The sequence below is a fragment of the Capsaspora owczarzaki genome (genome assembly GCF_000151315.2).
Source record: "Capsaspora owczarzaki ATCC 30864 unplaced genomic scaffold supercont2.7, whole genome shotgun sequence".
In the NCBI taxonomy this organism is placed as follows: Eukaryota; class Filasterea; order Ministeriida; family Capsasporidae; genus Capsaspora; species Capsaspora owczarzaki.
In genome coordinates this window covers 947,628-958,491 of record NW_011887298.1, presented here as the reverse complement: position 1 = coordinate 958,491, position 10,864 = coordinate 947,628, and the positions used below count along the sequence as shown (strand labels likewise).

The following is a 10,864-nucleotide window of genomic DNA, read 5'->3' as shown; positions in this document are numbered from 1 at the left end:
GAGTCAAATCGTCATCGCCAGCAGCACTGCCAAAATATAGGACAATCAAACATCAGAAAGATAATCAGACACCAATGAATGAACACAGGGATGCTGAGATTGGCAAGTTTGTTTCGGTTTAATCAGAATCCATTAATAGCACAAATTCAGACAATCATTTTGTAGTGGGAGGTCGCTCGCTCGAGTTTGGGAGAAACACCAGATACAACAAAACAAAGGCAAAGAGGAAACAAGCAAATGGAGGGCTGTGGTGGAATGAATGGTGATGGAGAAGGGGGGTGAGGGTGCTAAGTTGTGAGTGTGTTAAGTCTGGTTGGAAAAATCGGAATTGTTGGAAATCGGAACTGTTGGAACAGGTGTGAAATGTGAGTGAGTGGGGAGTTTGGTGGGTGCAAACGTGTTTTGACGGGCACAAGGGCAAACTTCAAAACTTGAAACCACCGTTGGAAGGAGCGATACCACCAAACTGGTACGCAGACTGGGTCTGAGCCGGGGCAAGAGCTTCGTAACTCTCGTCGCTGACGTGATTGCGAATCAGCTCTGCGGCCTTTTGTGCGACGTTCGGGGCGGGACTGTTCTGCAGACTCTCGATAACGTGGTGGACGTTCTGCGACTCGACCAGGTCAAGTGTCTCCGGGCAGAAGAAAAAGACACGGTCGAGAGCCTGGAGAATCATGTGGACGAGCTTGAGGTCGGTCGATACCAACTGCGCGCAGAGGGGCAAAACGGCACCAGCATCAACGATGAACAGGACTTGCTGCTGCAAGCCACCAGCACACGCATTGGCAATGGCCCACGCGGCCTCCTTGCGAGTCTTGGGCTCGCCGGTCTGCAGCTGCACCAACAACGGAGGGATGAGGTTGGCGTTGATCACGGCTTGGATTTGGTCGGCAGAGCCAGCGGTAATGTTGGAAATGGTCCAGCAGGCCTCCTTCTTGATGTTGTCACGGAGGCCATGGAGGAGGGTGCCAAGCTTGGCGAGAACGCCGTGGTTGACGACAACCTGCGTCAGTCTGTCGTCGGCAGTGACAATGTTGCCAACTGTTCGCACGGCAGGTGTCACAACGTTAATGTTGTGGTGCAGGAGCAGCTCAGTCAGGCGCGGGGTGATGCCAGTGTCGACGATGGTTTGGATCTGAAGGCTGTCGGCGTCAGTCAGGTAGGACAGCGCCCAGCACGTGTCGGTCAAAATCTCCTCGTCCTTGACGTAGAGAAGAATGGGGATGACTGAAAGGGCAGGGGAAATGATTTGCATGTTTGGCGGGGGGGTCTTGCCACGGCACAAGTTGGAGAGCGTCCAAGTGGCGTTGCGGACCATCGCCATCTTGGAGGAACTCCGAATAATGGTGACAAGCGGGGTCATGACGCCATTGTGGAGAACCACGTCGCGGAAGGCGGGCTTGTCGCCGGCAATGTTGCCAAGCGCCCACACGGCCTGCTCCTTGACATTGTCGTCCTGGCTATACAACAGGGCGACAAAGTACGGGACGGCGTCGGCAGCAACAACAAGCGAAGTGTACACAGAGTCGCCAGAAACAATATTGGTCAAGGCCCAGGCCGCCTCAAACTGCAAGAGCGTGTTGCCATTTTCGGTATTGAGGAAGGAGACGAGGCGCGGGATCAGAATTCCATTGTTGATTTGAACAACCCTGTCGATTGGCGGGCTGCGCTCCTTGGAAAGTAACCTGCGGATTTTGATGGTGCAGTCGAGCTGGAGCTCGGGGTCGTCGCTGAGAATGCCGGCAGCAATCTGCGGCAACTGGTTCAGGTACTCTTGCACGGTCGGCGACTCGTCGGCAAGGAGATCCCTGCGACGCTTGGCCAGGATTTCTGATTGCTGGCGCTTGCGCAAGTCTGACTGCTGAGTCGCGCGGCGCTCGCGCATCGTGCCCGCATCCGTGGCACGCGTCTGCTTGTACTTGGAAGCCCGCATGGCCTGCGACGACGACGAGACGCCACTAGCATATTCTTGCGAGGACATGATGAATGAGGGGTTTGACTGGAAAGAATTTGGGGGTTTTTTTTTGGTATCAAGGGAGGGGGAAAAAAAAATATCTGTCAACAAGCGGATCCAATGAGGAGGGTGAGTGATACAACAAAGAGTTGGAGAGTTGTGGAGTGAAGAAGGCAAGTTGCCATCAACCGACCCAACCGGAAAAAAAAAAAAAAAAAAAAGTCAAAACGATGGAATAAACATCAAACGAAACAAAGAAAACGAAACAAAAAAAAAAAAAAAAAAGTTGCAGGACAATGAACAAAATCAAGCATGACGATGGAACCGGAACAACAACAACAACAAAAGGGAGGGAAGAGTGAGGGTGCGACCAAGAAGAACATCATTGTCAACTCCAACTCCATGCCTGAAGCTCATCCTCAAAAGAAGACAGGGGGAAGACGAAAACGAAAAGCCAAAAAAAAAAAAAAAAAAAAAAGTTTGATGGCGTGCTTTTGCTTTGGTTGCTTGTCCTTGTTGCTGCAAAAACGACGACGCGTGGTCAACATTCAAAGGCCATGGGGAACCCAAGCATGACACGAAGGTCGACTCGGTTTGACGTTGTTGTGTTGAAAAAGTGGGCGAAAGGAAAATAGAAAGAAAACGAAGGGAAAAAAGAAAAAAAAAAAAAGCAGCCACGCTGACCATCGAATGACTCGTCGTGATGGCCGAGCGTGAGTGTGTCGAGACCCGCGGCGTGTCAGTGTTTTGTTCACCATCTTGAAAAAGGGACAAGGGAACGAAGAGAGAGAGAGAGAGAGAGAATGGAGACGAATTGCGTGTTGTCAATGGACGGAAGAGAGAAAGAGAAAGAAAGGGAAGGAAACAAAAAAAAAAAAAAAAAAAAAAAAAAACAAGGGGAAAAGGCTTCGATGGAACGACGTTACAGCTCAATCCACCACCACCACCACCACCACCACCACCACTACACAGACCAACGATGCAGCGGAGGCACAGAGTGGAGTAAAGAAGGATGAAAGAGGAAGAGAGAAGGCGGGGGTTGGCAGAGAGAAGAGAGAGAGAAAGAGAGAGCCGAGACAACGGGAAAGAAAGAAAAAAAAAACAAGACGCGTGGAAAGGCTAGAAAGTGGTGGTCATCGCAGTGAACAAGTCCGTATGCAAAAGGTACAAAAATAATTCGGAACATACCAAAAAAAAAAAAAAGCAGAAACAAAAAGGAAAAACGACTGCTTTTTCTTTTTTTTTCTCATTGGACTGAACGAAATTCAAGCTGAACATGTCATGCAAAACAACACGTGCGAACGAGAGCGAGCATACCCCCAAAAACACAATGACGTGTCTGAACCAATCTGAGAATCAAACTCAGTCCTCTCAATCAAGCGCTGGGCCACACCCCCCCTCGCCCACCCTTCAACCATGAGCGAGCCTGCGGAAAGCGCAGTCGCACACCCAGACACGCTGCCTGTGAATGCTGGACCTGCTGCGGGACCTGCTGCGGGACCTGACAATGCTGGCACGGACGGAACAGTGACCCCTGACTTTATCCGAGTTGCCAACGAGCTCGACGGCCTGCCGTTCCTCTCGCGCGTCTGCCTGTGTGTTGCGCACACGCTCAAGTACGTGCTGGACATGCGCGAGCCCGTCCATGAAGCGCTCATGTACCTCTCGGCGGGCGAGCAGAACGACCGCCAAGTCACTGCCCAGGGCTCTGTCTTGGCAAACGGCGGCGTCGTCCCGGGCCACACTGCCGCCGAGTTCAATGCCATGATTGAGCAGCTCGAGCCGTCCAGTGCTCCCCTCGCTCGGCGCAGGCTGTCGGACGCATCGCTCGATTCGACCGTCTCGGCCAACTCTGGATCGGCTCCTGCCTCATCGGGAGGCTCCACGTCTAAGCCCTACAAGTCCCGGCACTTTATTCGAAACATCTTTGGTCGTCTCCTTTTGTCGTGGAGCGCATCGGATCCAGCAATGTTCAAGGACGCCGCAGCGACCTTTTCCAATCCCAATCAACCCGTCCCTTCGTACAAGCCTTTGACGCACATGCCGGAAGTCGTTCAACAGCAGCTGCATGGAATCGTGCCTGCGCTTCCAGTGCCGTTTACCTTGGACCACGACCCGTCCACTGCATCGCCGTCTTCGCCACCGGTTCCGGCGACGCCTAGTGCTGCTGAACCAATCTTCCCAAGCACCTCGCACGATGCCGATGAAAACACGTCCCTGTTCATCCGCGCGCGTGTGTGCTCTCCTCCGGGGGGCGATGCCATTGACATTCAGGGCGGTGCCGTCTTTGAAAACTTTTTCTCGCCCGCCAGCTTGATTGTCTTTTGCCGTGCCGTCATCAAGGCGTGGTCCCGTGCCCCCGCCGCGCTTATTCGCGCCACTGCGCAGCTGCAGTTCCCCAACGTATGGCGAGGCCTGGGACAAGTGTTTGACATGTCGCGCGTGTCTGTGGCCGAGGATGATGCCGCTGTTGCCACGCACCCGCCCAGCCAGCCGTGGCGCATGCGGCTATTTGTGCCTCTGGACCATGTGCAGCTGGTGCGTGTCTACCCCCAGATGGCGCAGCTGTTCAAGTGGCTGGCACAAATCGACATTCGCGTGCAAGACGCCGACGCCGCCGTCACCATGGGAGAAGCTGCGCCGACGATTGCAAGGTTTGAGTTTGACGCTACGCACCAGGCTTTTATCGTCCGCGCTCTCTGCAGTGACGACGGTGAGTTGTTGTGGACCAATCCGAGCGGCGAGCCCATTCCCGCGCGAAAAGCATCCGGCCTGGCCGCGCTGACAGCCACCGCAAGCAAGTACCGCGCGTTCGAGTTTAATCTGGGCAACGAGTCTCGCCTTGCCATCACCATTGATGTGGCTGCATCGCTTCTTGGCGTCACCTCCGTCTCGCTCCCGCGCATGCACTTTTTGATTGGCTGCCAACACGACACCCTCCAGGTGCAGCTCTCCAACATTACCTCTCCTTGGCGTATTGTCAACTGGATTCTCAACCTCAACCGCTTTTTCGCCCGCCTCATTGACTCGACGTTTGTGGACGTGGTGCTGCGCCCGCGACCTGACAGCAAGCATGCCTCCAAACCGCTGGAAGAGTCACAGCCGTCCCCGCGAGTCTTCACAGACGCTGGCCCAGGGTATTACATCCGATTTGCAGGCGTCACTGAAATGCCCACCCTCTTCATGGTGCGGATTTTCGCCCAAGTGTGGCACCGTGTGATCAAGAAGAAGACGTACATAGAGTTGTTGTACATGGCGTCGCGTCTTTTGCTGGCGATCGCACGAGATGTCGATGAGGCGCAGCGCAAGCGAGCGGTGGCTTCATCGTCCAGTCTGCCTTCGCATTAAGGGCTTTTGTTGTTTGACTGCTGAAGAGAACCTGTACACTGAAAAGAAAAGAATTGTTTGCTTTTTAGATTATTTTTTTCCTATCGTTCAGTCGGTGCATGTGCTCGTCCGCTGTGGTGCTTGAGCTTTCTGTCGTGTTGTTGCACAATCCGAATACGGGTGTGGGTGGATGTGACCTGCGTCAGTCCTTACATTTTGCCATTGGGATTTTGCATTGAAGTTCAAAATGGCTGCTGAACTGTCGCCTTACAGCTCCGTCTCGCAAGCAGCGCGTAGTCTGCTGGCCACTGCGCTCTCCTGCCCCGTTGGTGCCGAGCGCACTGTCCACTCTGCGCGACCCCAGCCAGGCAGCCACGCGAGGTTGGTGCTTGCTTGCTTGCTTGCTGCTGTCAAAAATAGTCAATGCGTTTCCATTGCTATTGGCGGTCGCTCCATCTTTTGCCCCCGACTCACTCTGCACACTCGCACTTTGCACAGCAATTTGGTCGCGTGGGATGGCTTCCGGCAATGGCTGAACAATCAGCACGCAGACTACGTCGCGCATGCTCGCGCAGGTAAAAACGACAATAAACACACACAAGCGCGGCTTTTTTTTTTTTTTTTTTTCTGATTTTCTGATTTTCTGATTTTCTGATCTTCATCCTTTGATTTTTCTCTTTCTGAACAAAATGTTGGCATTGTCGTGTCCAACTCGGCCGTTCATGTCATTCCAACCTCACCCAAATTTTTTTTCTTGTTTTCTTGTTGTTGTTGTTGTTGATTGCAGCGGAAGAATTGCCAAACGTCAACGCAACATACACCCAAGAAGAAGACCTCATTGACGCGCTGGACACGCTCACGCAGGAGCTGCACGACAGGTCGACGCATCGCCAACTCGAGCACGCAGCGTTGGACCATTTGCAGCGGAGTCGAATGCTGTCCCAGCTGCTGTACTCGCGTGCGACGCCCGGCACGGAAGACGCTCTCTTTGCCAGCGCGCAAGAGCGCGCCTACTTGGACGAAAGCTGCCGACAGCGCGATGAGCTCTCCACCGAGGCGTTGGCGTGGTCGCAGAGTGTGGCAGCGAAGCATGCCCTGCTGCACAAACTCGAGCAAGAAGCCAAAGTGCTCCGAACGGCAAACCGCGAGCTGTCCGCCACTGTGCGGGCACATCGCCAGGAGCTTGACGCCATGAGTGCACCAGCCGCGTTGGGCCCAGCCCGACACAGCGCGGCCAACAAGCTGCACGAAGCGCGCATCAACTTTGGTTTGCAGCGCTCGCGCAGCCGCATGGTGCGCAACGTCTTCCAAGCCCTTGTTCTGGAGAGTGGTGTCAACTGGATGGACGATCCGGCGTTTGCGTCTCTCGTCCTCAGTCTTGAAGATGGCGAGGGTGATGTTGATGAAGATGGTTTCAAGTGAGACTCGTTGCGTTGAGGTTTTTGTGTCGATGTTTGTTTTGGTTGCTTCACTGGAAGTGTTGATTTTTTTTTGCTTTTGCTCAATTCATTTGATGATTTCCTATTGGGCGGTGCACCAACATCATCGACAACCACAACAAATTCACATTTCTCACTCTTGAGCACCAATTCAACCCTGACAAAAAAAGACACAGTCATTCCACTTTCAGTTCGTGTTGATGAGCTCGGCGTTGTACACGTTGATGCTCTCCTGGTCGAACAGCACGAAATAGACCTGGACAAACGAAACGGACATTCACACACAACAAAAAAAAGGCAAACAGTCAGCAAAACACGCACACAGCAAAATGCTGTCACACTTTTGGCACAAGCCATACCTCCTTGATCGACGACGACATGATGGACATAAAGTACGCCGAGATGGCCTGGAGAATGGTCTGGGCAGCAATGTGCTTGGGGAAGTGGTTGTTGCCAGAGCCGATCGACGGGAAGGCAATCGTCTTGATGCTCTTGGTGTCGGCAAGCGTGAGGGCGTTGCGAATGGTCTGGGTCAGCGCGTCCGTGGCGGTGGCAGCATTGCTGTAGTTGGGGCTGTGCACGTGAACAATCCACTTGGACGGCAGGTTGTGGCCGGAAGTGATGGCCGCCTTGGTCACCTGGAGCTGCGAGTGCTCGCTCATGTACGAGTTCACCTCGGCATCGACGCCAGCGCCAGCAGCGGCACGGATGGCACCGCCGACTTGGCCCGCGAACGACATGGTGCCGTTGGTCGGGTGGACGACCGCATCGCAGCGAACCTCGGTCAGATCGCCATTCACAACATACAGAGTCTGGCCAAGGTGGAGAGTCTTCTTGGACAGGATCGTAAAGCCGCGAACAGGCTTCTTTGGCGCAACGGACGACGACGACGAAGCCGACGACGAAGACGAGGCAGCCGCCGAGGAGGAAGAGACAGCAGCGGGCTTCTTGCCAGCTGATTTAGCAGCAGCCAGGGCCTTCACGGTCGCAGACTTGGCCGGCGCGTTGAACGAGGCGGACGCGGTGGACGAGTCCTTTGCTTCGTTCGGAATAAGCGCAGGCCAAATGTGTGGCAGAGTGCCGCCTGACGGAATGACAACGCCAGTGAAGAGCTTCAAAAATTAAAAACCATAAACAAAGGGTGTAGAGAACAAGGTGAAACAATAAATGTGAGACCACCGACGAGCCAGATGTTGACAATGACCAAACTTGGGAAATGACGTTCCAAATTGCTCTTTGGAAATTGGCGTTTGCTCACCTTGCTCAATTCCTCGTCGTTGCGCACCGCCAGCTGGATGTGACGCGGGTTGATGCGAGTCTTGCGATTGTCACGAGCAGCGTTGCCTGAAGTTGACACAACAAAAAGCAAATGGAAACACAAAATGAGAAATGATTGACAAAATCCGCAAAAAAAAAAAAAAAAAAAAGTTTTGGCGCCAAAATTGAAAAAGGAGGGAAAAAAGAAAAAAAAAAAAAAAAGAGTTCACTGCAATCAGCCAGCAAAGAAGAGACCGACATCAGACTCTGCTGTTGAGTGTAACGCAGAGCTGTACATATTCCACAAGTGTGCGCGGAAGCTCGCTCACGGCAACAGGACACAAAGAGCAGCACTACGCAAGCTTAGCGAGATCGAAACGCCAACACTTTACCAGCAAGCTCGAGAATCTCCGCAGTCAGGTACTCGAGGACGGCAGCGAGATACACGGCCGAGCCGGAGCCAATGCGGTCGGCAAAGTGTCCCTTGCGAAGCAGACGGTGCACGCGGCCGACGGGGAAGGCGAGGCCGGCGCGCGACGAGCGAGAGCGCGAGCCAGAAGTGGCCGCAACAATCTTCTTTGATTTTGCCATGATTGCAAGCAAGAAGTCAGAGGGGGAAAAAGGGAGTGGGTGGCTGTTGCAAAAGCAACGAGAGGGTTTGTATGTGTCTTATGCAATGGTTGTTGGGAGGAGGGAGGGAGAAGGGGGTGAATTATCGAGAAGTGCTGCAAAGTTGTGGATGGAGAAAAAAAAAAAAAAAAACGAAAGGAGACAAAAAAGAAAGCGATGCTAGCAGGGCTCGAACCTGCGACCTCCTGGTTCGTAGCCAGACGCACTACCAACTGTGCTATAGCACCAAACATCGCTTGTTGAGGTAGAGGTTGGGCAAATATCGCTACGATCAAAGAGCGCCACTAAAGCAAAAGTTTTGCGGACGTTCGAAAACCTGCACAATCGCAGAACATTTGGCAGAGCCGTCGCTCGTTCAGCTGGAGTTTCGGACTGCACCAGACTTGTCGTCGCTTCATGCGGATTTGCCGGCACGATGGTGCGAAGGTTGCTGTAACAATCGAGAATCAAGATGAGCTGGTTGCGCACGCCACAGCACCGCCCTGTGGTCTTCCTCGACTCCCGCTGCACTTTAAAAATTACATTTATGTGATTGCTTGTGCATTGTCGAGGAGGGCGAGAGGAAGGAGCGACTATATTCGTCGTTCTAGCATCGATTTGGCGAAACTGCAAACGTTCAGTCGCGCGCATCCAAAACATCATGCCTGAGTTTGACCTGAAGGTCAGTTCGAGCACACAGTCCCCAAATCCACGCGCTTTCAACACAATAACATACACACACGATAGAAAACGCGAATCCAATAGAAACGCACTATTGCTTGATGGGTGATCGTCGCCTTGCGGACTCCGAGAAATTTGCTCCAATTTGTCAGAGCTTGCTGTTGGCCCAAACGCACGTGAGGACACGCTCTCACTATCTACTTAGCTTGAAAACTATATTTTGAAACATTCTACATTGGAGGTATTGGTGGTTGGGAGCGAGACAATGGAAAATCACCTGCGACAATTTGCAAGTCAAGGAAATCGATGTTAAGAGTGTCCGAGTCAACTTCAGATTCACCAAAACTCGGACAGTTGCTCAAATTCCACCAGCAACTATGTATCTGCTGAAAGAAGTGCACAGCGTTTCGCAGAACGGGACTGGCTACACTGCAAGATGGTCGAGCTCCGGCGTTCCGTCTGCATTTCGCGCCTTCCGACATTGCGAGCCTTCCTCGCTTTGTAGCCAAACAAGAATAGCAACAATCGACTTTTGGAGGAGCAGTGGCGCCACTCCAGACTCGGAAATCTCCAAATTCGAGCTGTCCGAACTTTGCGCGAGTTTGTCTGATTCAAAGTCATTGTCTGGCTGCAGCGGAGCAGGTTGCCCAGCCGCCTCGACACGATCCTCGCATGATATGCGCACATGCTCATCAAACTATAGACACTCGGAGGCTGGAGAAGGTGCCTACGATGGAAGCGATGCAACTTCGGACAGTGCTTGAAGCCATGATGATCGCGCAGCCGGTAAAAGTGCTCTCCGCCGCGTCCTTGGCCCAAGGCATGCTTCTCGACGGTGTGGAATGACGACCAACTGGGTTTGAAGCTGAGGGAAGCGATAGGAAAGACGTGATGCTCATCAACACGACAACAGCGAACTTTGACGACGTGCCACCATCTCCAAGCGCGTCGGAAACCGTGCTCCAAGCTACAGTCATACGCAACAACTATCCTTGTTTTGGGCAACGAGCCTTTGGACCCGGATCCGCCGATGTGCCTCGCCCTGTCGCGTCAAAAGTCGCGCCAAATCAAATGTCCTTCTGTCACCCCTATGACCAAACGGGTCGCGTCCGCCCATCTTTTGCCCATGTGTATAGTTGGTATTGTAGGTGGGAAGAAACTAGGTGGCAGGCCTGCCAGACTGATACACTCTCGGATCGGCCATCGTCAACCCCGGACGCCCAACTTCAAGCGTGTCTCCTGAAATGGCATCGCGACCACACACTTCCGCTTTGAGTTTCTTCCCACCTACGAATAGTGACAAGTACAGGGTCAAAAGGGGAGCGGCAGTGAATGAAATGCGTAGAAAATTCAAAAAGGACAAAAAACCAGTGCTTTTGCCAAAAAAAAAAAAAAAAAAAAAACGAAAAAGGACAAAAAAGAAAGCGATGCTAGCAGGGCTCGAACCTGCGACCTCCTGGTTCGTAGCCAGACGCACTACCAACTGTGCTATAGCACCAAACATCGCTGGTTGAGTTAGTGGTTGGGCAAGTGTCGCTACGATCCAAAATCGGCCACATGGATTTTTGGGCGGCGTGTTTGTGCACTTTCCAAGGCC

General features: G+C 52.9%; 4 protein-coding genes and 2 non-coding genes across 6 annotated transcripts; 2 read left to right on the top strand and 4 right to left on the bottom strand.

Annotated features, from left to right (window-relative positions):
• Positions 1–99: 99 nt before the first annotated feature.
• CAOG_04781 (hypothetical protein) lies at positions 100–3,191 on the bottom strand. Its single transcript, XM_004347482.2, has 2 exons — positions 3,143–3,191; positions 100–2,055 (listed from the first exon to the last, which is right to left on the bottom strand). The coding sequence occupies exon 2, from the start codon at positions 1,979–1,981 to the stop codon at positions 425–427; it is 1,557 nt and encodes a 518-aa protein (XP_004347532.1). The 5' UTR covers positions 1,982–2,055; positions 3,143–3,191; the 3' UTR covers positions 100–424.
• Positions 3,192–3,323: 132 nt separating this feature from the next.
• CAOG_04780 (hypothetical protein) lies at positions 3,324–5,363 on the top strand. Its single transcript, XM_004347481.2, has one exon. The coding sequence runs from the start codon at positions 3,371–3,373 to the stop codon at positions 5,300–5,302; it is 1,932 nt and encodes a 643-aa protein (XP_004347531.1). The 5' UTR covers positions 3,324–3,370; the 3' UTR covers positions 5,303–5,363.
• A 126-nt stretch (positions 5,364–5,489) lies between these two features.
• Positions 5,490–6,857, top strand: CAOG_04779 (hypothetical protein). The gene is made up of 3 exons (XM_004347480.2): positions 5,490–5,662; positions 5,780–5,856; positions 6,069–6,857. The coding sequence occupies exons 1-3, from the start codon at positions 5,529–5,531 to the stop codon at positions 6,701–6,703; spliced, it is 846 nt and encodes a 281-aa protein (XP_004347530.1). The 5' UTR covers positions 5,490–5,528; the 3' UTR covers positions 6,704–6,857.
• On the bottom strand, positions 6,754–8,638 carry CAOG_04778 (histone macroH2A1.1). Its single transcript, XM_004347479.2, has 4 exons — positions 8,370–8,638; positions 7,979–8,064; positions 7,080–7,832; positions 6,754–6,976 (listed from the first exon to the last, which is right to left on the bottom strand). Exons 1-4 carry the CDS (start codon positions 8,566–8,568, stop codon positions 6,908–6,910), a joined length of 1,107 nt encoding a protein of 368 aa, XP_004347529.1. The 5' UTR covers positions 8,569–8,638; the 3' UTR covers positions 6,754–6,907.
• Positions 8,639–8,761: 123 nt separating this feature from the next.
• CAOG_09621 lies at positions 8,762–8,834 on the bottom strand. Its single transcript has one exon. It is a non-coding gene; the product is annotated as a tRNA-Arg (tRNA).
• A 1,858-nt stretch (positions 8,835–10,692) lies between these two features.
• CAOG_09616 lies at positions 10,693–10,765 on the bottom strand. The gene has a single exon. It is a non-coding gene; the product is annotated as a tRNA-Arg (tRNA).
• Between the last annotated feature and the right edge of the window lie 99 nt (positions 10,766–10,864).

What these genes read in the sequence shown, in the direction of transcription:
- CAOG_04781 (XM_004347482.2), bottom strand. Translation starts at nt 1,981, where the DNA reads ATGTCCTCGCAAGAATATGCTAGTGGCGTCTCGTCGTCGTCGCAGGCC.
- CAOG_04780 (XM_004347481.2), top strand. Translation starts at nt 3,371, where the DNA reads ATGAGCGAGCCTGCGGAAAGCGCAGTCGCACACCCAGACACGCTGCCT.
- CAOG_04779 (XM_004347480.2), top strand. Translation starts at nt 5,529, where the DNA reads ATGGCTGCTGAACTGTCGCCTTACAGCTCCGTCTCGCAAGCAGCGCGT. An exon ending in CAGCCAGGCAGCCACGCGAG is followed by an intron (nt 5,663 to 5,779) that starts GTTGGTGCTTGC and finishes CACTTTGCACAG; the next exon opens with CAATTTGGTCGCGTGGGATG. An exon ending in CGTCGCGCATGCTCGCGCAG is followed by an intron (nt 5,857 to 6,068) that starts GTAAAAACGACA and finishes TGTTGATTGCAG; the next exon opens with CGGAAGAATTGCCAAACGTC.
- CAOG_04778 (XM_004347479.2), bottom strand. Translation starts at nt 8,568, where the DNA reads ATGGCAAAATCAAAGAAGATTGTTGCGGCCACTTCTGGCTCGCGCTCT. An exon ending in ACGACGAGGAATTGAGCAAG is followed by an intron (nt 7,833 to 7,978) that starts GTGAGCAAACGC and finishes TAATTTTTGAAG; the next exon opens with CTCTTCACTGGCGTTGTCAT. An exon ending in TGTCGTCGTCGATCAAGGAG is followed by an intron (nt 6,977 to 7,079) that starts GTATGGCTTGTG and finishes TCGTTTGTCCAG; the next exon opens with GTCTATTTCGTGCTGTTCGA.